Source organism: Leptopilina heterotoma, unplaced genomic scaffold, assembly GCF_015476425.1.
Source record: "Leptopilina heterotoma isolate Lh14 unplaced genomic scaffold, ASM1547642v1 Lhet_19, whole genome shotgun sequence".
NCBI classification, from domain to species: domain Eukaryota; kingdom Metazoa; phylum Arthropoda; class Insecta; order Hymenoptera; family Figitidae; genus Leptopilina; species Leptopilina heterotoma.
Window position 1 is genome coordinate 394,812 of NW_025110908.1, and position 22,494 is coordinate 417,305.

The following is a 22,494-nucleotide window of genomic DNA, read 5'->3' on the forward strand; positions in this document are numbered from 1 at the left end:
TGTATAATTTAATGTATAAAATAATTTATATTATAATATTATATAATTATTATAAAATTTATATATTATTTATATAAAATAATATATAATATATTATATAAAATAGTATAGAATATAATATACATTGGTATAAATGTTATTAATATTTTTATTTAATTTAAAATATAAATTATAAAATTTTTCACATTTTGACACTGAAAAAAATAAGAAAGTAAAATTTTACTATTTTTACACTAGCGCCTAAATTTCCTGGTTTTAAAAATATTTCTGACAATTTTTACTATTTTTGACGCTGCAATAAATCAAGGGCAAAGATTTTAGGTTAGGTTTATGAAATATAAAATGGAAAATAAATAAAGAAAATAAAGAAAATAAAAGATTTTAAAAGTACAATTAAAAAAAACTTGTTGAACAGGTAAATAAAAATTATAAACTTGATATTTAAAATTTTTTTTTTCTTTTGATATTTAAATGTATTAAAATGCAATTTAAATAAGAGCGGGATTTTTTCTACCAATGAGAAAATAGTGGCGCAGGCGCAGTTGCTTCTGGTGACAGTTGTCATTTATGCGCATGCGCCTATAGAGAGAGAAAGCAGAGGGGACGTTAGGCACATTCTGTGTAAATAAGGACGATAAGTAAAATTAGTAAAAAAAAATTATTTTTAATTAGAAAAATGAACAGAAGTCTAGTAAAAATTGTCAGAAATAAAGTAGTAGTTTTCCCTCCCTAAAAAAAATTCACTATTTTTAAATAGACCCCACGTAATGTTTAACATAATATTTCGAAATATATTCTTGACATACACAATAAAAATTTTAATATAAATTTATTATTATCCTCTTGTAGAGACTTTATCGAGGATAAATATTGTCCAACCGTTCAATGAAGTTCAAGATAAGCCGTTCCCTTGTCATAAATGCGGAAGCAGATCCTACATGAATAGAGGAAGTTTACAGAGGCATTTGTATGAGGAATGTCAAAAAGTACCGCGATATCTTTGCCATCTTTGTGGAAAAAGATTTACTCAAAAGACAAATGGCACACGCCACGTTAGTACTGTACACAGTAATCATTGTAGTAATGGACTCCAACCGGCGCATTTTATTAGTCAAAGTGATCTCTGAAAAATTATCACACTTTTTTTTTTATAGGAAATAATAAATTTCAACGCAGGACGGTGAAAAAAAATTTTTTTTTTGCGAATCAAGGCTATTGAAAAATATCAATTAAAATAGAGAGAATGTGTAATTATTATTTTGTAAATACTCAAAAAAAATTTTGTTTTATTGTGAGAAGGATTAAATTTGTAGGTTAAGTGGCGTCGGCGGGAAAAAAAACTGTTCGCGCAGGCGCATAGCGGCTGCGCGAACAGTTTTTTTTCCCGCCAACGCCACTTAACCTACAAATTTCCGAAAAATTCCCTTCTACTCCTTTGAAAACTGAAAATAAGTGAATATTATTCATTTAAATAAAAAAAAACTTCTGATAACAAAACGTGTTTCTAGAATCGGTCAGAATTATTTTAAAATATTTTAATTGATATTTCAACTTTTTTTTCTGCCTGTGTAGAAAAAGTGAGAACATCAAAGACAATTTAAAAATTATTGTCCAAGATTACTTTATAGAATAGCAAAATTTGAAGTCTACGGAGAAATATATTTTTTTATAATAAATCATTTGGTTGATATTTGCAGTAATTAAACGTTTTTCGTTTGTTCAATAAAATGTCTTTCTGTTAAATTTAATAGAAAACTGAAAAAATTAATTCAGTAAAATAATAAATAAAAATAAATAATAATTTAAATTAATTCAGTAGTAAATTAATTAGTCAATTTAATGGTAAATTAATTAATAAGTTTAATGATAAATTAATTAATTAGTTTAATGGTAAATTAATTAATTAGTGTAATGGTAAATTAATTAATTAGTTTAATGGTAAATTAATTACTTATTTTAATGGTAAATTAATTAATTAGTTTAAATGTAAATCAATTAATTATTTAAATGTTAAATTAATTAATTAGTTTAATGGTAAATTAATTAATTAGTGTAATGGTAAATTAATTAATTAGTTTAATGGTAAATTAATTACTTATTTTAATGGTAAATTAATTAATTAGTTTAAATGTAAATCAATTAATTATTTAAATGTTAAATTAATTAATTAGTTTAATGGTAAATTAATTAATCATTTTAATGGTAAATTAATTAATTAGTTTAATGGTAAATTAATTAATATGTTTAATAGTAAATTAATTAATTATTTTAATCGTAACTTAATTTGTTATTTTAATGCTAAATTAATTATTTAATTTGGTAGTAAATTAATAAATTAATAATATTTAAAAGTAAATTAATAAATTAATTAATTTAAAAGTAAATTAATAAATTTTGAATATAAATCAAAATTCGAGAACTTCATATTGTAGAATTGAAAATGTTAATATTTTTCTAAATTTCTGATGAGCTGATAAAAACTAAATTAATTCAATTAAAATTTTATTGAATAAAAAAAAGTTAAATTATTCGCAAATATCAGTGAAAATTGTTTTATTATGAAAATTAAATATCTTTCTTTGCACAAAATCGAAAATTGGAGCGACTGATAAAATGTGATTAAAGAGATATAGATTGACTTTTGTTTACACTTGATTTTGTGATTCATCAATTTCACTATTTTTCCCACTCGTGATCTAGAGAAAATGCAATTTTTAACTCAATAAATTTTTTTATGTTGTGCTTTCAATTTTACTATAAATTTTTGTCCATTTTGTAAATCATTTTTTTTTACTTAAATTATATTTTATTTAATTATTTTTATAAATAATAAATAATTTTTTTTACTTAAATTATATTTTATTTAATTATTTTTATAAATAATAAATAATTTTGTTTACTTAAATTATAGTTTATTTAATTATTTTTATTTAAAATAATTATTCACAATGCCTTTATATTGACAATTTTTCTCCTCTTGTTTTCTTTCGCGAGTTTTTGAGTTTTTTTTTTTTTGCAGAAAAAATGAATCACAATTGAACGTAAAACTGAAGTTTATTAAATTAATCAAAAATTATATTGTAAAACAAAGTCTTCGATTTGACAATATATAGAGATAAATATTATCTGTTTTTTTTAATTAAGAAATCTTTTTTTGCTTTGTAATACTCAAAAGTAAAAATATATATACTCGAAAAAAATTTTCCAAAAGAATTCGTGTTGATCGTGAAAATTTGAAAAATTGAAAAATTACTAATAATTAGAAAGCAAAATCTAAAGAATTAAAAAATATGAAAATTGAAAATTTCTTTTCTTTTCTTTTCTTTTCGAAAATAAATATTTTTACTCGAGATTGAAATTTTATTTTTCGACTTTAAGCGAGATTTTAAAAATTTATCTTCCAATTCTAAAAATTGAAAAAGAAAAATGTTTAGACATTTTTTTTCGACGACGCAGAGAACAGCGAATTGTATATTTGTATTGATTACAAGAATTTTGTAGTACAAAAAAATGTTTTTGTATAATAAGTTATGTAATATAACTTAATAGTAAAAAATTAAATAATAATAATAGCGTAGAAGAATGTTGAGATTAAAGTAATTTTTATAGGAAAAAAGAAAGTAATTTTTAGAAATGGTTCATTGCAATAATTATTATACATTTTTTGTAAATATTCGTACATTTTTTTTTTAAATTTTGTGATCTAATAATTTTTATAGATTGAATGTAGAAAGGAAATTAAATGAACCGTTTCCAATATTTTTTTATTTAATATACTTTTAAGTATACGATTTCTCTATATTCTAAATTTATAATATTTCCATTTTATATTAGATTCCATTTTAAATATTTTTAGTATTTACGAGACTGAAATTTATATAATGAAAATATTGTAGTAGCTACGTTTTAATTTTAATTTAGCTCTTTGAAAACAAATTAAATTTTTATGTTTTCGATTTCTGTTTATTTTTAAAAATTGTCTTTTTTTTTAAATTAGTATATATTTGTTATAGCAATTTAATTTTTTGTGCTTCTTCCTGCAACTATTTCTTTAACAATTGAATTTTTTTTTCAAACTCAATTTTGGTCAGGAAGGAAAAATAATGTAAAAAATAATGAATAATTGAAAATAAATCGAATTATAAAGAAGAATATTTTTTATTTCTCTCCCTTTCTTTTTTTAAAGTACAAAATTGTAATTAATATTCAAGTTTTTTGTAGAGTTGTAAAATAACTAAAAAGTTTATAAATATAAAAATTTGCTAGAAAATTTTTTTTATTGCTAAATAATTTATAAAGATAAAATAAATTATATTTTTTAAGTTCCATTAAAACGTTCGTAGTTTTTTTTTCAATAAATAACTATATTGTGAATTAGAAAGTATACTTTGATTATAAATTTTAGTTTCCTTTTTCTTGTGGTATAAATTCAAAATTTAGTAATTCGTGTTAGAAAAATTTTCATGTGCAGTAATTATTATCAAAAAAAAAAAAAAAAAATTAAAGATAATATTATTGATCAAAATTATTAACGAACAATTGCTTTTTCATTTGCAGGTAGCAGAAACTATACGAGAAATAGAGTTGAGAAACCATTTCCCTGTTCGAAATGTAACAGATCGTATTTGAATAGATCGACGTTAAACCGACATCTTCGTGAAGAATGTGGAAAATTACCAACCTGGTTATGTCGATATTGTCAAAAAGCATTCAAGCAACGTTCCAATTTTCAGCGACATGTACTTAATGTTCATGGAAATCTTTTATAATAAATTTTTTCTTTATTTATTTTTTTTTTTTTAATAAAATTTATTCAAATCAATTATTTCGAAATAGTTTTGAAAAAAATACTCTCGGGTCAAAATTTGAAGAAAAAGAAAATTAAAAGAAATTTTCATTTTTTTATTTATTGATTTTATATTTATAACAATTGGTATTATATTTACAGTGATGATTTAAGTTGTTTTGCATTTTTAGAAAATGTAATTTAAAAAGAATTGAATATATGATATTTTTTCTTATTAAAGTGCCATTTTTAGTATTATTATTAAAATTGTAATTATTATAATAATTATTATTTTTATTATCATAAAGGTATAAAAATGGGACCCGAGTCAAGCGGACAGAAAGAGACAGAGTGTGCCTAACGGCCCCTCTTCTTTCTCTCTCTAATGACGCATGCGCAGAGCTGCCTACGACCGTCATTGATAGATTTTTTTTCATCATTCCTAAATTCAATTGAATTTAAAAATAAAATAATGTTTTTTTTTAAATAAATTTTTAAATAACTATTTATTTTTTGGCAGGAATTAAAATATTTCAAATCATTTAAATGCAAGGCCTTTTTGAAATTAAATTATATAAATTATATATAAAAAATTTTCTTTATAAATATTATAATGGAAGGAAAAATAAATTAATTGTTACAACTGTAATTCTTCAAAAATTCAATAATTTTTTTCTTGAAATTTTTTAAATAAAATTATTCAAAAGTTTAATGAATTTATTTCAAAATAAAAATTTGAATATTCTTACAGTTTTACAAGAATTAAAATTTTCATAAATTTCAATTTAAAAATCTTTTAAAACTTAATTATTTCAAAAATTATAACGCTTGTAATATTCAATTATTATTTAAAATTTTGACTGAAATTGATTTTTAAATCAATTTTTATAAATAGTTCTAGAATTCAATTATTTTAATTTTAAATATAAAAATAATTAATTTATTGAATAATTAAATATTTCATAAAATTGAATTATAAAGAACTTTATCCAATTTTTTTTTTTAATTGTATTCTTGCGACAAATTTTATTAAAGTATTTTTTCTAATAATTGAATTCTTTTGGAAAATTTAGATTGAAAATTAAATAAAATTCTTACGAAGAATTTTATTTAATTTTTTGAAAGTAATTAAATTCTTTCGAGAAATTTAAATAAAAAAGTATTGAAAATCATTATTAAATTCTAATAAACAAATTATATCAAAAATTTGTTTTAAAGAATTGAATTCTTTCAAAGAATTTTAATCAAATTTTTTACGATTAATTATATTTTTCAAGGAATTCATTAAAAATTCGTTTTTGAAAAATATTTGAAATCCTACGAAGAGTTTGATTATTATTTATAAAAATAATTGAATTCTTGCAACGAATTTCATTGAAAATATTTTTAATATAATTCAATATTCCTGCGAAGAATTGTATTATTTACAAAAATAATTGAATTCCTTCGAAGAATTTTAATCAAAAATTTTTACGAATAATTACATTTTTCAAGGAATTTTTTAAAAAATTATTTTAAGAATAATTAAAATCCTGCGATGAGTTTTATTATTTATGAAAATAATTCAATTCTTGCGACGAATTTCACTGAAAATTATTTTTAAAATAATTGAATTCCAGTGAAGAATAATTGTATTATTTATAAAAATAATTGAATTCTTGCGAAAAGCTTTATTACATTTTTTTTAAATAATTGAATTCTTGTGAAGAATTTTATAAAAATCTTTTTAAATAATTGATTTTTTTCGAAAAATTTTATGATAATTGTGTTTTAAATAATTAAATTCCACTGTAAATTTTATTGTTTATGAAAATAAAAATAATTGAATTTTTGCAATGAATTATTTGATAAAAAAAAATTTTTAATAATTGAATTCCTTTGGGAAATTTTTTATTAAAATAGTAGCTAATGAAAATAATTGAATTTCGAAAAATATTTGAAAATAAGCGCGCAATTTTCTACCAATAGGAAAGTAGCGCACGCGCAGTTGCTTCGCGCATGCGTCGCTAGAGAGAGAAAGAAGAGGGGCCGTTAGACACTCTCTGTCTCTTTCTATCGCCCTGATGTGCTTTTTTTGGCCTCTCGCGTTCTTTATTTTTTATACCTCAATGTTTATTATTATCGATCGAACTTGCATTTGTGTATATGTACATTTAGTGAACAGTGAACTAGAGAAATAAATAAAATTAAAAATAATAAATAATAATGAAATAATATTATAAATAAAATTATACAACGCAATGTGATAAGTAAAATTACACTTAAGATTAGATTTAAGATTATTTTGTACAAATTATGAAATTAAAAGAGCTTTCTAAAAGTGAATATTATAAATGTTTTATACCCCTTTTTGTTAGACAACACATTTTTATTGTTATATGTTTCAAAAATGGACAATAATAGCCGGAAATAAATAAAACCGTATATAATAATAAAAAACAATTAAAAAAAATTTTTTTTTTAAATTTCTTTACCTTTTTTTTTATTTTTGTTAAATATAATTTTTTTTTGTTAAATGTAATTTAACAAAATAACTATATGAAGTTTTTATTATTTTATCTAACAAGTAGCTTTTATTTTTACAAAAAACAATTTTTTTTTATTTTTCCCCAATAATTTTTGTTTATAAAAAAAAATAATTCTGAAGATGAAACATTTTTTACAATAAACCCTAAAATAAAGGAGAGAATGAGAGATTCGGTAGAGATTTTAAAAGAAGCTAATATTTTTTCTATTCAGATAAACATTTAAATACATTTCACAACATGAATTATTAGTATTTTTCTTTTTAGTATTATTGCTTTAATTTTTGTTTGAAGTAACCAAAACTTATAATTTATTGAGAATTGAATTAAAAATTTTTTTTGCAACTTTTAACAAAAAAAACTGTGGTATTTAGTCTGCATTAATAATTTAGATCTAATATAGAGTCTGTTTCTTTTTAGTTCTCGAAAATTGTAATAATAAAAATTATATCATTAAAAAATTGTTAATTTGAAAAATTGAAAATGGCCTTTTTTGGATAAATTTTTACTAAAACGAAAAATTTACTATTATTTCCTAGGTCCTTATGAATACTTCAAACCAGTATTATGGAAGTGTGACTGTGGAAAAAGCTACAAATGGAAAGAGTCCCTCAGCTTACACAGAAGAATGGAGTGTGGAATATTACCGAAATTCCCCTGTACATTTTGTGGTAGAAGATTCAAGCACAAACATCATTTGAATAAACATCAAACCTCTATACATAAATATGAGATGCAATCATCTTGTTAATAATAAAAAGTATATAATAATCTTTTGGAATTATCTTCTCTAATTATTTCTCGACCAGACTCTATTATTATTAATTATTAATTATTAATTATTGTTCAGAGAATAACGATCTGATATTGAATGGATTGATTTATAACTCAAATTATTGTTTTGTATTAATTTTTTTTTTTTTTTTTTTTTTTTTAAATTGATTAATGACAATATTTCGTGTAATTCTTTATTCGAAATGTTTTGAAAGCTGCTAAATCTTTTGTTCTTTTATAGTTCAGATTAAAATGAATAGATAAAGAATAAAATTAGAGAATATTTTTTTCTGTGTATTAGGATATGTTACGTCTGGTATTAACAATAAGTCATTGTTTAACATTAACATTAAATTTATTCGAACTTGTTTTTCTCTATTTGTATAATAAACGAAAAGAAAAATAAAAAGAAAAGTTTAATTGTATATTTTTTTATACTTGATTTTGTATTTTATGATTGTATATTTTACTGATGAAAGTGTTTCTTTTTCAGACCCAATGAGGAAGCTGTGGGTCTGTTTTCAATGTGGTAAGAGATATTCGTGGCGAGGATCACTTCAAAATCACCGTCGTGTTGAGTGCCAAAAAGAACCAACCTTCTGTTGTCCCGTGTGTGGAAGGAAATTCAAACACAAACATCGATGGCAGTCACATGCAAAGTGCATGCATCAGTTAGATTTAATTTAGATCAGGAATTTTTTTTTTTTTTTTTTTTAATTCATATACTTTTTTTATTAAAATTTATTTTCGAATTCGAAAAATCCATTTTGTGAAAAATTGGAAATTTTTTCCTTGGATGAAATTTCATGAAGTAAAAGAAACAAATTAAAAAAAATTTCTGTACAAATCATTTTTATGTTCGCAAGATCTAACAAAAAGTTCATTTAGTTTTTACTTTTATATATATAGATTCTGTCGTGAAAATTCGTGACTAAATATTTCAGAATTTAAATTGTAACAAATAAAAAAATATTTGTTATTTATTTATTTAAAAGAAAAAAAACATTTATTATATGCATTCTCAAAATGTTTTTAAAAAAACATTTCTTTTTTGTAAAAAAGAAAATAGTATCTTATGTACACAATTTTTTTTTTGTAGAAAATTATATGGTTTATATACATTCGATTCATATGTAAATTTCCATAAGGGATTTGAAATAATGGAGTTATTATAACAAAAATGGTAATTGAGAACGGAGTTAAATTTTTTTAGAAAGTGCTTTGGAATTTTTTTCCGCCTAAAGTAATTTACACTTACAAATTTTAACAAATCTTCAAAGCAGATTTTTTTTTCTTGGAAGGGCGTCACATTTATTTATTTACTATTAAAAAATAGAAGAGGAGGGAAAAAAAGTAGTGACGCCGGGAAAAAAAGACTCGCGCAGCCGCTGACGCGCCTGCGCGAGACTTTTTTCCCCCGCCTACTGTCAAATCACTTTTCTATTGGTAGAAAATGACGCGCTTATTTTCAAATATTTTTCGAAATTCAATTATTTTCATTAGCTACTATTTTAATAAAAAATTTCCCAAAGGAATTTAATTATTAAAAACTTTTTTTATCAAATAATTCATTGCAAAAATTCAATTATTTTTATTTTCATAAACAATAAAATTTACAGTGGAATTTAATTATTTAAAACACAATTATCATAAAATTTTTCGAAAAAAATCAATTATTTAAAAAGATTTTTATAAAATTCTTCACAAGAATTCAATTATTTAAAAAAAATTTAATAAAGATTTTAGCAAGAATTCAATTATTTTTGTAAATAATACAATTCTTCGCAGGAATTCAATTATTTTTAGAAACTAATAAAATTCTTCTCAGGAATTCAATTATTTTTGATACAATTTCAATTTTTTTTTAATTTCTTGAGAGAATTTAATTATTTTCATAAATAACAATTTTTTTTGCAGGAATTCAATTATTTAAAAAATAATTTAATACAGCTCTTCTCAAGAATTCAATTATTTTCAAGTATTTTAATAAAATTTTTCGCAAAAATTCAATTATTATTAATAAAATTTCATTTTTTTTTTAATTTCTCGAGAGAATTGAATTATTTACATAAATAATAAATTTCTTCCCACGAATTCAATTATTTTTATAAATAATACAATTTTATTCTTCGCAGGAATTCAGTTATTTTTAGAAACTAATAAAATTCTCCTCAGCAATACAATTATTTTTAATTCAATTTCAATTTTTTTTTAATTTCTCGAAAGAATTTTAATATTTTCAAAAATTTAAATAAAAATTCTTTGTAATAATTTAATTATTTTCAAAAGATATTAATAGAATTCTTAAGTAGAAATTTAATTAATTTCAAAAATTAGTTGAAATTCAATTATTTTCAATATCAAGTATTTCAATAAAATTTTCCAAAAGAATTCAATTATTTAGCATTTTTTTTTATAAAATTCATTGCAAACATACAATTATTTTCAATTTCATAAATAATTAGATTTACACTGGAATTTAATTATTTAAAACTCACATTTAATAAAATTTAAAAAAAAAATCAATTATTTAAAAAATTTTTTATGAATTCCTCGAAAAATGTAATTAATCGTAAAAATTTTGATTAAATTTTTTCGAAAGAATTCAATTATTTAGAAAAAATTTGAGAAGTTTTATTAATTTCAAAAATTAGTCGAAATTCAATTATTTTCAATATCCAGTATTTTTATAAAATTTTCCAAAAGAATTCAATTATTTAAGAAAATATTTTAATAAAATTCGCAAAAATTCAATTATTTTCAAAATAATTTCAATGAATTTCGTTGCAACAATTCAATTATTTTCATAAATAAAAAAACTCATCGCAGGATTTCAATTATTTAAAAAAAAATTTTTTATGAATTCCTCGAAAAATGTAATTAATATTTAATTGTAAATATTTTGATTCACATTCTTCGAATGAATTCAATTATTAAAAAAAATATTTTGACATAATTTGTTTATTAGAATTTAATAATTATTTTCAATATTTTTTTAATTAAATTTCATGAAAGAATTTAATTATTTTCAAAAATTTAAATAATATTCTTCGTAACAATTCAATTATTTTCAAAAGATTTTAATAGAATTCTTGGATAGAAATTTAATTAATTTAAAAAATTTGTCGAACTTTAATTACTTTCAATATCCACTATTTCAATAAAATTTTCCAAAAGAGTTCAATTATTTAAAAAAAAATATTTTAATAAAATTCGTCGCAAGAATACAATTAAAAAATGTTTTGATAAAGTTCTTTACAATTCAATTTTGATAAATATTTAATTATTTAATAAATTATTTATTTTTGTGTTTAAAATGTTAAATAATTGAATTCTAGAACTTTTCATAAAAATTGATTTAAAAATCAATTCCAGTTAAAATTTTAGATAACAATCAAATATTAGAAGCGTTATATTTTTTGAAATTTCAAAAGATTTTCAAATTAAAATCTTTGAATATTTTAATTGTTTTAAAGCTAAAATAATATTCAAATTTTGATTTTGAAATAAATTAATTAATGTTTTGAATAATTTTATTTAAAAATTTCAACAACAAAATTATTGAATTTTGGATGAAGAATTCAAGTTGTAATTTTTATAAATAGTTAGTTGTTATTTTTATAAATAGTTGAATTTGAAAATAATCTTCTATTAATATTTCAAAAAAAAAAGAAAAAAAAAATGTTTACTCCGTTACATTAATATGTAATAATTATATAATCTACCACTATTTCAGATCCCTACGTCAAATTTTGTACATTGTACATTATGTGTGATATTATAATAATACGTTGTCTCAAATTCCTAATAAATGTTAAAAATTTTTTGAAAATAAATTTTTAAAAAACAATATTTATATTAATTTGTGTGTGTGTGCCTTCTGTCTAAAGAATTTTCTTCAGTTTTATTTTCATTAAAAGAAAAATCCAAGACCTTCTTTTTCGTACGAGAATGTAAAAATAAAACAATATGTTGTATTTTTTTTAAATATAAAATTGATTTTTTAGCATATCGTAGTACGAGGGATTGGACTTGTAAGCTGTGCGGTAAGCAGTATCACTGGAGAGACTCCCTTAATAGGCATATTCGATTGGAATGTATGAAAGAACCAACTTTTTTGTGTATAATTTGCGGAAGAAAATTTAAGCATAAACATCGTTTGGAATCTCACACGAAACTTAAACACTATCTTTAAACTATTGTAGGAGAAGAAAAATATAATAATTTCATATAATTCTTTTTTAGTCCATTTGGGAAGAAAATTGTGATAATTTCTATAATGTACATTTTTTTTGTAAATTATAAGTTTGAATAAAGATTTTTATTTTTATTAATAATATATTAATAATTTAATATTATTGAATGTTTTATATTAATGTTATTTAACATTTTATATTAATATTATTGAACATTTTATATTAATATTATTCAATATTAATATTGTATTTTAATAAATAATAAAATATATCACAGAGTAAGAAGAAGTAATTTTTAACTAAGGTAATTCTTTTCTTTTGCTTTTCTCTTTACTCTCGCTGACACAATTTTCTTAAATAAATTATTTTTTTTTTCCGAAAATTTTATCTGCAATTTCAATAATAGTAGTTTTTGTAGATAATTTTTTACTTTTGTAAATATTTGAAAATTTCTTCGACTAAATAAAAAAAAAAAAAAAAGAAGCATAAATTTTTGATTTTTTTTCCATTTTAACTGATTTTTGGTTTATTTTTTATTTTTTTAGCTGGCGAGGGAGCGTGGACGTGTTTCCAGTGCGGAAGACATTATCGATGGAAGGAGTCGTTAACAAGACATTTGCGAGTCGAATGCAATCGTGAACCAGCATTTTCCTGTGAAGTATGCGGTCGTAAATTTAAGCACAAGCATCATTGGACAACTCATAATAGAATTGTTCATTCCCTCGACGGTCAAAATAAATAAAAAAAAAAAAAAATTTATTTCACGTTAAAAAAAAAATTTTGTAAAAAAATAAATTTATACTCAAAATGCACAGAAATGTATTTAAGTTTTAGATGTTAAGAAAAATAAACTAAGCTGACTGTTTTACTTGTAAATTTTGTATTTTATTTTTTTTTATGCTTTTTTGAAAAAAAAGAATATTTTTAAAAATGTACTAATACTTTTTTACTTCCTGCTAATTTCACACTTTCTCGAAATGAAATGATTTTTCTTACAGTTTTTTGTTTTTTATAACTGGTGACAGTGTATTGAGATATTCAATTAACTATTAATTTATAATAAGTGGGTATTTAATTAATAGTATTTATTTATTTATTAGTAGTTAATTTTTAACTACTTTTGCAAAAATTAAAAATTTTTTTGTAAAATTCTCTTTCGGTATTTTAATTCTTTTTTGATGTTTCTATTTTATTAGCTGCTGTTCAAACTGTTTGGATGTGTAATCAATGTGGGAAAAAGTATTCTTGGAAAGAAAGTTTATATAAACATTTGAGAATAGAGTGCGGCAAAGAACCATCTCATCAATGTGAAATTTGTTTAAGGAAATTTAAACACAAACATCGATGGCAATCGCATATGAAGCTGAAACATCCGCTCCCTTTTTCATAAAGTAAATTATAAACTAATTCAAAGTGTATAAAAAAATAGAATAGAAATTTTGTTCTATTATTTCTCTGTAAAAAAAAAAAAAATGTAAAAATTTTATTCGAATAAGATTGTAAATTATTTCTTAGATTAAATATATTTTACCTATTTCTTTGTATTTTACTACATTTTTGTATTTTAGAGACGAAACAAAATTTCTACCTAGAACTGGAACAAATTTCACTATATTAGCAATTTTTTTTTTTTTTTTTTTTTTTTTTTTTTATTTTATTTTTTATGTTTGATAACACTTTCGCTATTCTAGAGAAACTTATCGTTGTTCCAGGTATAAAGTTTCTTTTCCACGTATACAATTTTTGTACATTTCTTATTTTCAAAAATTTCAATAAAAAAATATTTTTTACTGAAAATGGGAAAATGTGACAAAAAATCGACGAGGTAAATTTTTAACTAAACAATTGAAAAAAAATTGTAACTATAAAAAATTATTTTCTATCGAATATATAAATAAAAAAAAAATCAGACTTTTATTTATTTCAAAAAAAAGAAATTTTTATTATTCATTTGGTTTGAAGTATTTTGCATGTTGTTTTGTTAAGAAAAATTAAAAAAAAAATTTATTAAATTTTTCTTCTAATAGTTTTATTTTATTTTTCAGGTTATATAATGAACGATTTTACAAACTCGCCTTACCTGACTTATCCAGAAAATATCAACAAAGGTTACCATCAAGAGGACCAAGGTTTTGCTTGTACAGTGTGTTACAAAGTCTTCAAGCGAAAATATCACATGCGAAGACATATGGATCATGTCCATGGATTTCGACTTCAAGCAAAAAAATATTCTTAATTTTACACATATTTTTAATTTAAAAAAAAAAATTTTTAATTGTAATTAGGTTTTAAATTTTCATTTTAAAATTAAAAAGTTTAATTAGGTATAAATTTTCTAACTACTATAATTGTATAGTATTTGTAATTTTATCGTAAATATCAATTAACACTATTTCTAATTCATATTAATTTTTTTGAACAATTTTTTTCATTGATAATTTTGATTTTTGTGAGTTTTTTCTAGAATATATTTTAATACATATTTTTAATCTCGGCCGATATTATTTTTAACAAATTTTTAATTTTATACGATTCTTTGTCAAATTATTGTTAATTATTATTTTTTTTAATACATTCGACGAATACTTTTTGTCAATAAAAGACGCTTCTTTCTAAACAGAACATATTTTATTGTTTAGGAAACTAAAATAAAGAGAAAAGAAAGAAAAGTTGAATAAAAATTTTGTATGTGTTTAAAAAATGTGTGTTTGATATTTGTATTAATGTTTGTAATATACGATGATAATTTTTATAAGATGATGATAATCATTACATTTTTATTGTTTGGTCCAATTAATGAAGTGATTGATCCCTGATTTTTGTTAAACCTAAAAACTTTCTCCAATACAACCTAAAACTTCAAAAAAAAAAAGTAACGAATTTCCTTTTCCAAACGATGCAATAAATAAAAAAATTTCCTTAAAACTAATAAATAATAATAATGATTGTAACTTAAATTTTAAATTCTCGCTAATATTGTAATTTAAACAATCATCTCTCGCTAATACAGAAATATTGTTTTAAATTTCAGGAATTCTTCAAAGTATATTGACGCAAAGGGATGGAAATTTTAGACAGGAGGAAGTCCAAAGTTGGATTACAATCAAAGAGGAAACACAACATTTTATCGACAAAATTCCATCACAAAATCATGGAAATTTTAGACAGGAGGAAGTCCAAACTTTGAGTACAATCAAAGATGAAGAACAAGTTATCAACGAAATTCCATCACAAAATCAAACAGCCGAACAAAATTTGTCGGAAAAAAATAAATCATTTCGTTGTCCAATTTGCAATAGACGTTTCACGCACAAGTGTGTTTTGAATCATCATGTAATGTATTGTCGTGAAAGGAATTATAATTATTCTTTTCTCGAAAAATAATAATTGTACTCTCTTGACTTAGTGAAAATGTTTACTAATTTGAATTTAATGCAGGACTTTTTGCTTTTTAATCATTTTACTAATAAATAGTTATTTCTACTAATTTATTATTTTTGCCTTTTGAAATAGTAAATTCTACTAATAAATTAATGAAAATTACTATTTATTAGTAAAATTAGATAATTTACTGATTCAAAAGCATAAAGTCAAGCACTAAATTCAAATTAGTAAACATTTTTACTAATTAAAAATTAGAGAGTTATGTCAAGAACATGAATTGCTTTCTACGTTGAGAACATGAGAATTATTTTCTCATGTTGAACAATTAGTAATTTTATTATTACAGTTTGTTGAAATAGCCTTTGTGTAAAATATAATATTGATGGTATTGTAAATTGTATATCTTCGCAAGTGTGACAATCTTTAGTGATGTGCATAATTTTGTCACAAATATATATAAAATCTTTTCTTACAGTTATTTTTTGCTTCTTAGCAAATTACCCATTATTTTGATTATCATTTTTCATTCTTATCCTTATGATCATCCTTGCATCTACATGTTCTATAAACAACTGCATACATTTCTCTTTTGTGAATATTTACCCTGTATAATTTACTATTAGTACTATAAAAAATTAGAATAATAAAGTAGCATTTGCAAAAATGTGGTAGCACATTTGAAAATCTGTGGTACCATCATCTACGGCATAATTTTTTTTTGTTTATCAATTTATGGCATTAATTATTTTTGGTTACAGTATTTAACGATTGTGGTACCATTGCAAAAAAGGTGGTATCACAATTGAAGAACAGTGGTACCATTATAACATAGTGGTACCACTTTAACATATTGGTACCAGAATTAAAAATCGTTAGTATCATGAGAACAGGATGACACAATTTTGAAAATTTGACTCCAAGTTTATGGCAGAAAAGAAAAATTATGGTACCATTGCAAAAAGGTGGTACCAATACTGAAAAATGGTGGTACCATTAGAATACAATGGTTTCATCATTGAATATTTATTAGTGAAGCATTAAAATTAGTGGTACTATTATAATTTAATGGTATCATCATTAAAAATATTGGTACCATTATAATTCAGTGGTACAAGGATTAAAAATATTGTTACCATTATATGTAATTCAATGGTATCAGAATTAAAAGTAATGGTACTATTAAAATTCAATGGTATCAGTATAAAAAATTGTGGTACCATTATAATTCAATGGTATTAGAATTTAAATTAATGATATCATTATAATTTCATTGTATCAAGCATTAAAAATAGTGGTACTATTATAATTTAATGGTATCAGGATTAAAAAACAGTGGTACCACTATAATTCAATATTACCAACATTAAAAAATAGTGGTACCATTATAATTCAATGGTATCAGCATTTAAAATATTGGTACCATTATAATTCAATGGTATCAGCATTAAAAATAGTGGTACCATTGAAACTTAATAGCATCACGATTAATGGTACCATTATATCACAGTTGTACTACCAGAAGAACATGGAAACACTTCCTATCAACAATTATCGTTTTTAATAAATTGGTACCATCATTAAAATAAGGAAGCGTCATCAAAATATAGTGGTACCACTATTAAAATAAGGTGGTACTTTCAAAATAAAGTGGTACCACCATTAAAATAAGACGGTACCATCAAAATAAAGTGGTACCAACATTAAAATAAGAGAGTACCATCAAAATATAGTGGTACCAACATTAAAATAAGAGAGTACCATCAAAATATAGTGGTACCGCCATTAAAATATGAGGGTACCATCAAAATATAGTGGTACCACCTCTTAATGATAGTGGTACCCTTTATAATAAAGTGGTCCCTTATTAAAACAGCGAAATAAGCAAAATTCAATTATTTAATGATAGTGGTACCATAGAATTTTTGTAATACCATCATCAAAAAGTCTTGGTAACAATAAATATTGGTGTATTGTATTATTATGAAATTATTTCTTTTAGTAGAATATATAACGGATGAAGAAACTAATAATAAAAATGGAACTAATAATAAAAAAATAGTAATGAAAAATAAACTAATAATAAATTAATAATAAACTAATAATGAACTAGTAATAATAAAATATAAAATCATTCTTCTATGCAGGATATGATGGAAACCTGACATGGCCCAAAACGGAGTGCTTAAACAATAATCCATATCAAGGAAACGAGGAAGAATGGGCGCCGCCAAATCAAGATCCTGGAATTCCAAAAGATTCTTCAAACTATGTGCCAAGTACTTTCACTTGTGATTTATGTGGTAAAGTCTACACCTGGATGTACAGTTTGAAACGCCATCAAATGAAATGTGGAAACAAGGAGGCCAGATATCAATGTTCAATATGCAAAAATCGCTACTATCGGGTTGACTCATTGAAATATCATCAGGAAACTAAGCATAATTGTTATGGTTACGAGAGAAGGAGATAATTGTAATTTTTTTCTTGTACATATTTTAATACGTAAAATTAGTAGGCAAATGATAACTAAATCAAATTATTAGATAATTATAATAATAATAAAGGCATGAATAACAATGATGGTGATGATGATTAATAATAATCGTTATTATTAATAACAGCAGTAATAAAAAAACAGTAATATAATATTAATTATATAATATTATCAATACAATATTATTAATATAAATATAATTAATGGCATAATTTATTTTACAATATTATTTTTAAAATACTGTCAAATAAATGTAACTACAATATTTTTTTAAAACTCTTCATATATCCCTTACAGTTCAACAATTACAACTGTTAATATTAATTTTAATTAATACCAATCATTCATATTATGCATAATAACCAAAGGGTTTCAATATCAACGGACATGGGAATTCTCTTCAATTGTTTAAAAAATATATTTTGTAAACTAATTATTATTGTTTTAAATAAAATTAAATTGGTTGAAAATGTTTCTAGACACAATTTTTACTTAAAAATTAGAAAAATTTTATTATTTGAAATTCAATTTTTCTAATGAAATTAACTATTTTTAGATGACAGATACAGAGTCGCTAAAATATAATGGTACAATAATTGTAACATAGTGGTACAATTAAAATTCAGTGGTACCACAATTGAGGGTCCCAATCAAAGAACCGGTTATAATTTTTTTAAGCTCAAAATCATTGCCCTGTAAGTCAAAAATTAAACTGTTTTTAATCCCAATTTTTTGAGAATAATTTTGGTAATCATTATACAAATACGAAATGTTTTCAAGAAATTGAAATTTTAAATTCTTTTTTTTTATTTAGAGGTCGAGAATTTTGAGTCTCAAAAACTTATAACCGGTCCTTTGATTGGGACCCTCAATTGTAACATTGTGTCACAATTAAAATTTAGTAGTACCACAATTGTAACATAGTGACACAATTAAAATTTAGTGATACCACTATTAAAATATTGTGGGGCTATTAAAATAAAATGGTAACACTAATATGGTACCATTGCAATAAAATAAAAATTTCAGTACCATTAAAATTCAGTGGTACAAAGATTAAAAAAGGTACCATTATAATTTAACGATATCAGCATTAAAAGTAATGGTATCATTATAAATTTTCCGTGGTATCAAGCATTAAAAATAGTGGAATCACTATAATTTAATGGTATCAGCATTAAAATTTATTAGTTAATCTATGAAATTATGATGGTACCATTAAGATATACTAAAATTGTTATATTACTTTGGTACCAGAATTTTAATTTTATGCTGATACCATTAAATTTTAGTGTAAACACTATTTTATGGTGGTACCATAAATACTCAATTGTCGTATCATTTAATTACGATAGTGCTATGATATTAAAATATTATGGTAATGCAATTATAATGTTATGATGATCAAAATTTATCGGTAACACCTTTAAAATATGGTAGTATCAGTAAATATGGTAGTATCAGGTACAATTGAGTAATTTTGGTGGTACCATTAAAATATAATGGTAACACTGAGTAATTATGGTGGAAACATTGAAATTTAATGGTAGGAACGAAGGTTTATGGTGGTACCCTTCAAAAACAGTGGAAGCAATAAAGAATTATGGTGGTACCGTTGAAATTTATTGATACCAATGAAGAATTATGGCAGAACTATTACAAAACAGAGGTAACAATGAAGATTTATGGTGATACCATTGAAATTTAATGGTAGCAACTAAGATTTATTGTGACACCCTTAAAAAACATTAGTAGCATTGAGTAATTATTGTGGTACCATTAAAAAACAGTGGTAGCAATGAAGAATTATAGTGGTACCATTGAAATTTATTGGTAACAATCAAGAATTATGGCGGTACCATTAGAAAACAGTGGTAGCAATGAAGATTTATGGTGATACCATTGAAATTTATTAGTAGCAATGAAGAATTATGTCGGTACCATTAGAAAACAGTGGTAGCAATAAAGAATTCTGGTGGTACCATTAAAAAACAGTGATAGCAATAAAGAATTATGGTAGTACCATTGTAATTTAATGGTAGCAACGAAGATTTATTGTGGTACCATAAAAATATAATGGTATCAATAAAGAGTTGTTGTAGTACCATTAAAATATAGTGGTAACAGTGAAGAATTATGGTGGTACCATTAAAACTAAATGGTAGCACTATTAAATTATGGTGGTACCATTAAAATTCTGTGGTAAAACTATTACATTGTGATGGTACCATTAAAATTCAGCAGTTCCACTAATGAAATACAGTTATAACATTAAAATATACACCATATTTGTAACAAGGTGCTTTGAAATAAATTCTTCTGAGTGTGGCTAATATTTTTTCGAAATTCTGGTAAATAATTTTCAGGACTTAGAAAAAATGTGACAAATTTAGATTACAAATAATAGAACATTAATTTAAAAATTAATTTTCTAATTGAAATTTTCAGAAATTTGTCAACGAAGAAGAATCTCCTGCAAAAAATGCATAAAAATAATGCTATGATGTACTTTTGAAATTATTAATGACAAAAATAAAAAAATTCTGCATAAAAAAAATCTGATTTTTTACTAACAGCACATGAAAATTAAAGTGTTGCAAACTTGTATTCCTTCTTTTTTATAAATCTACATTCGTTCTGTTCGACTCATACTCATCTACTCATTTCGAATTTCAAAAAAACTTTTTGTGTTAAAAACCAAATTTTTTCTTTATATCTAATTTTTCATATTACACGTGTGTTCATATGGTTTTGTTTGTCCACATTAAAAAAATTTTATTTTCAAACATTAGTGTTGAGTTTTTCATTTTTGTTTTACATAATTTTTTTTTCTTTTTTTTTTTAAAGAAACAGACTCGATTCTGCATGGTTGTCTGTTTAAAAATATTCTTCTAAAAATCATTTAAAGAAAAAAAATGATGAAATACTAACAAAATGACTTGTTTTTGTTAACAGATTACGAAAATTTTGATTTCTATTCCGACTGGAACTTTCCGGCCGGAGCTCTAGAACCATTGACAGAGGTGACAACAGCCGGCGAGGAAGATTGTGACAATTGCTTTGAATGCAGTCGTTGTAATAAGGCTTATAAAACACTGAAGAGCCTGAGACGTCATCGTTTCCATTGTGGACGAACATTCGATCCACTTGTTCGTGGTTTTGTGCAGAATTACGAGGAAAACGATGATCAGGCACAATTTCAATGTGTCTATTGTAATAGAGCCTATCGTTGGAAGAAGGGACTAAAACGTCATCAGCAACGTTGTGAAATCAAAATGGCACAGGAAAATCAATCGGAGAATAATCTCGAGGTGGATATCATTGAGGAGAGTAATGATGACAATTCCAGAGGAGGAAATCCAGAGGAGCCTGAAATTGATATCACTGCCGAAGATGATGAAATTGAAATCGCCGACTCACCACCACCATCACCTTCGACTTCGGAGCAAAATCGTAAATCATCATCATCATCATCACTAATAGTGAGAAATCGTGATGCGACAATAGGACGTTTCCAGTGTATTCTATGCGGCAAGAAATACGGTTGGTTGAAGAATTTACGACGACATCAAAGAATTTGTCGTAAGAAAACCAATAAACATCGTTGGAAGGAATGTAAGGTGATGATTGAACCATTGCCATTGAAATCATCGAAACGAATTGCCGAGCAGAATTTCAAATGTTCAAATTGTTTTGAGCAATTCAAATGGCTGCGAGACTTGAGACAGCATCAGACCAATTGCATGAAGAAGGCACAAAATTCATGGAACGTCAGTGAAGCTAAAAAGTCATCGAAAAAACAGTCAAATCTTCAGGAGAAACAAGGTGGTCACTCTAGCGAAAATTCCAATCAGGAGGATGTAGATCAGTTGTATAAATGTGCATTTTGCTTGAAGGAGTACAAATGGCGAAGAAGTCTCAGACGTCATTATCCAAAATGCACTGAAAGAGGAGATTTGTCTCTAAATGTTCTTAAGGAGTGAATTTTCTAGTTTTTTCTCAAATTACGAAAAAGCACCCTATTCATTCCTTTATAAAGTTTATAATGAGTAATAATAGTTTTTTTTTTTTGCTAAAAGTAATCTTTTTTTCTGCCAATTCTATTCACTATCTACTCCGTTGAGAAATTTTTTGTCACGATGTTGACACACTGGGTCACATTGACCCATAGTACTAAATTTCACAGGAAGGTTTTTAAAGTAAACAAAAACTTTTTGTTTTTAATATTAAAATTCTGCTTTGTCGCCTTTTCTCCCCAGATTGTAAAATACTTTTAAAAAATTTGATTTTTATTTTCTGTGTAAGCACAGAAATCTTTAGATATTAATTAATTGT

At 23.2% G+C, this 22,494-nt stretch overlaps 2 protein-coding genes across 2 annotated transcripts; both read left to right on the plus strand.

Moving 5' to 3' along the window:
• The first annotated feature begins 938 nt into the window (after positions 1-938).
• On the plus strand, positions 939-13,023 carry LOC122500610 (zinc finger protein 2-like). The gene is made up of 4 exons (XM_043609620.1): positions 939-1,068; positions 4,558-4,719; positions 12,093-12,182; positions 12,827-13,023. Exons 1-4 carry the CDS (start codon positions 939-941, stop codon positions 13,021-13,023), a joined length of 579 nt encoding a protein of 192 aa, XP_043465555.1.
• Positions 13,024-14,077: 1,054 nt separating this feature from the next.
• LOC122500611 (zinc finger protein 184-like) lies at positions 14,078-22,142 on the plus strand. Its single transcript, XM_043609622.1, has 5 exons — positions 14,078-14,106; positions 14,327-14,499; positions 15,313-15,627; positions 17,810-18,115; positions 21,115-22,142. The coding sequence occupies exons 1-5, from the start codon at positions 14,078-14,080 to the stop codon at positions 22,140-22,142; spliced, it is 1,851 nt and encodes a 616-aa protein (XP_043465557.1).
• The last annotated feature ends 352 nt before the right edge of the window (positions 22,143-22,494 follow it).

Bases quoted from the DNA above. Each gene is read 5' to 3' on its own strand.
- LOC122500610 (XM_043609620.1), top strand. From the start codon at position 939: ATGAATAGAGGAAGTTTACAGAGGCATTTGTATGAGGAATGTCAAAAA. The intron at 1,069-4,557 runs GTAATCATTGTA...TTTCATTTGCAG, and splicing joins CCACGTTAGTACTGTACACA to GTAGCAGAAACTATACGAGA. The intron at 12,183-12,826 runs GTATGAAAGAAC...TTATTTTTTTAG, and splicing joins TAGGCATATTCGATTGGAAT to CTGGCGAGGGAGCGTGGACG.
- LOC122500611 (XM_043609622.1), top strand. From the start codon at position 14,078: ATGGGAAAATGTGACAAAAAATCGACGAG. The intron at 14,500-15,312 runs GCAAAAAAATAT...TTTAAATTTCAG, and splicing joins TCCATGGATTTCGACTTCAA to GAATTCTTCAAAGTATATTG. The intron at 18,116-21,114 runs GTTACGAGAGAA...TTTTGTTAACAG, and splicing joins AACTAAGCATAATTGTTATG to ATTACGAAAATTTTGATTTC.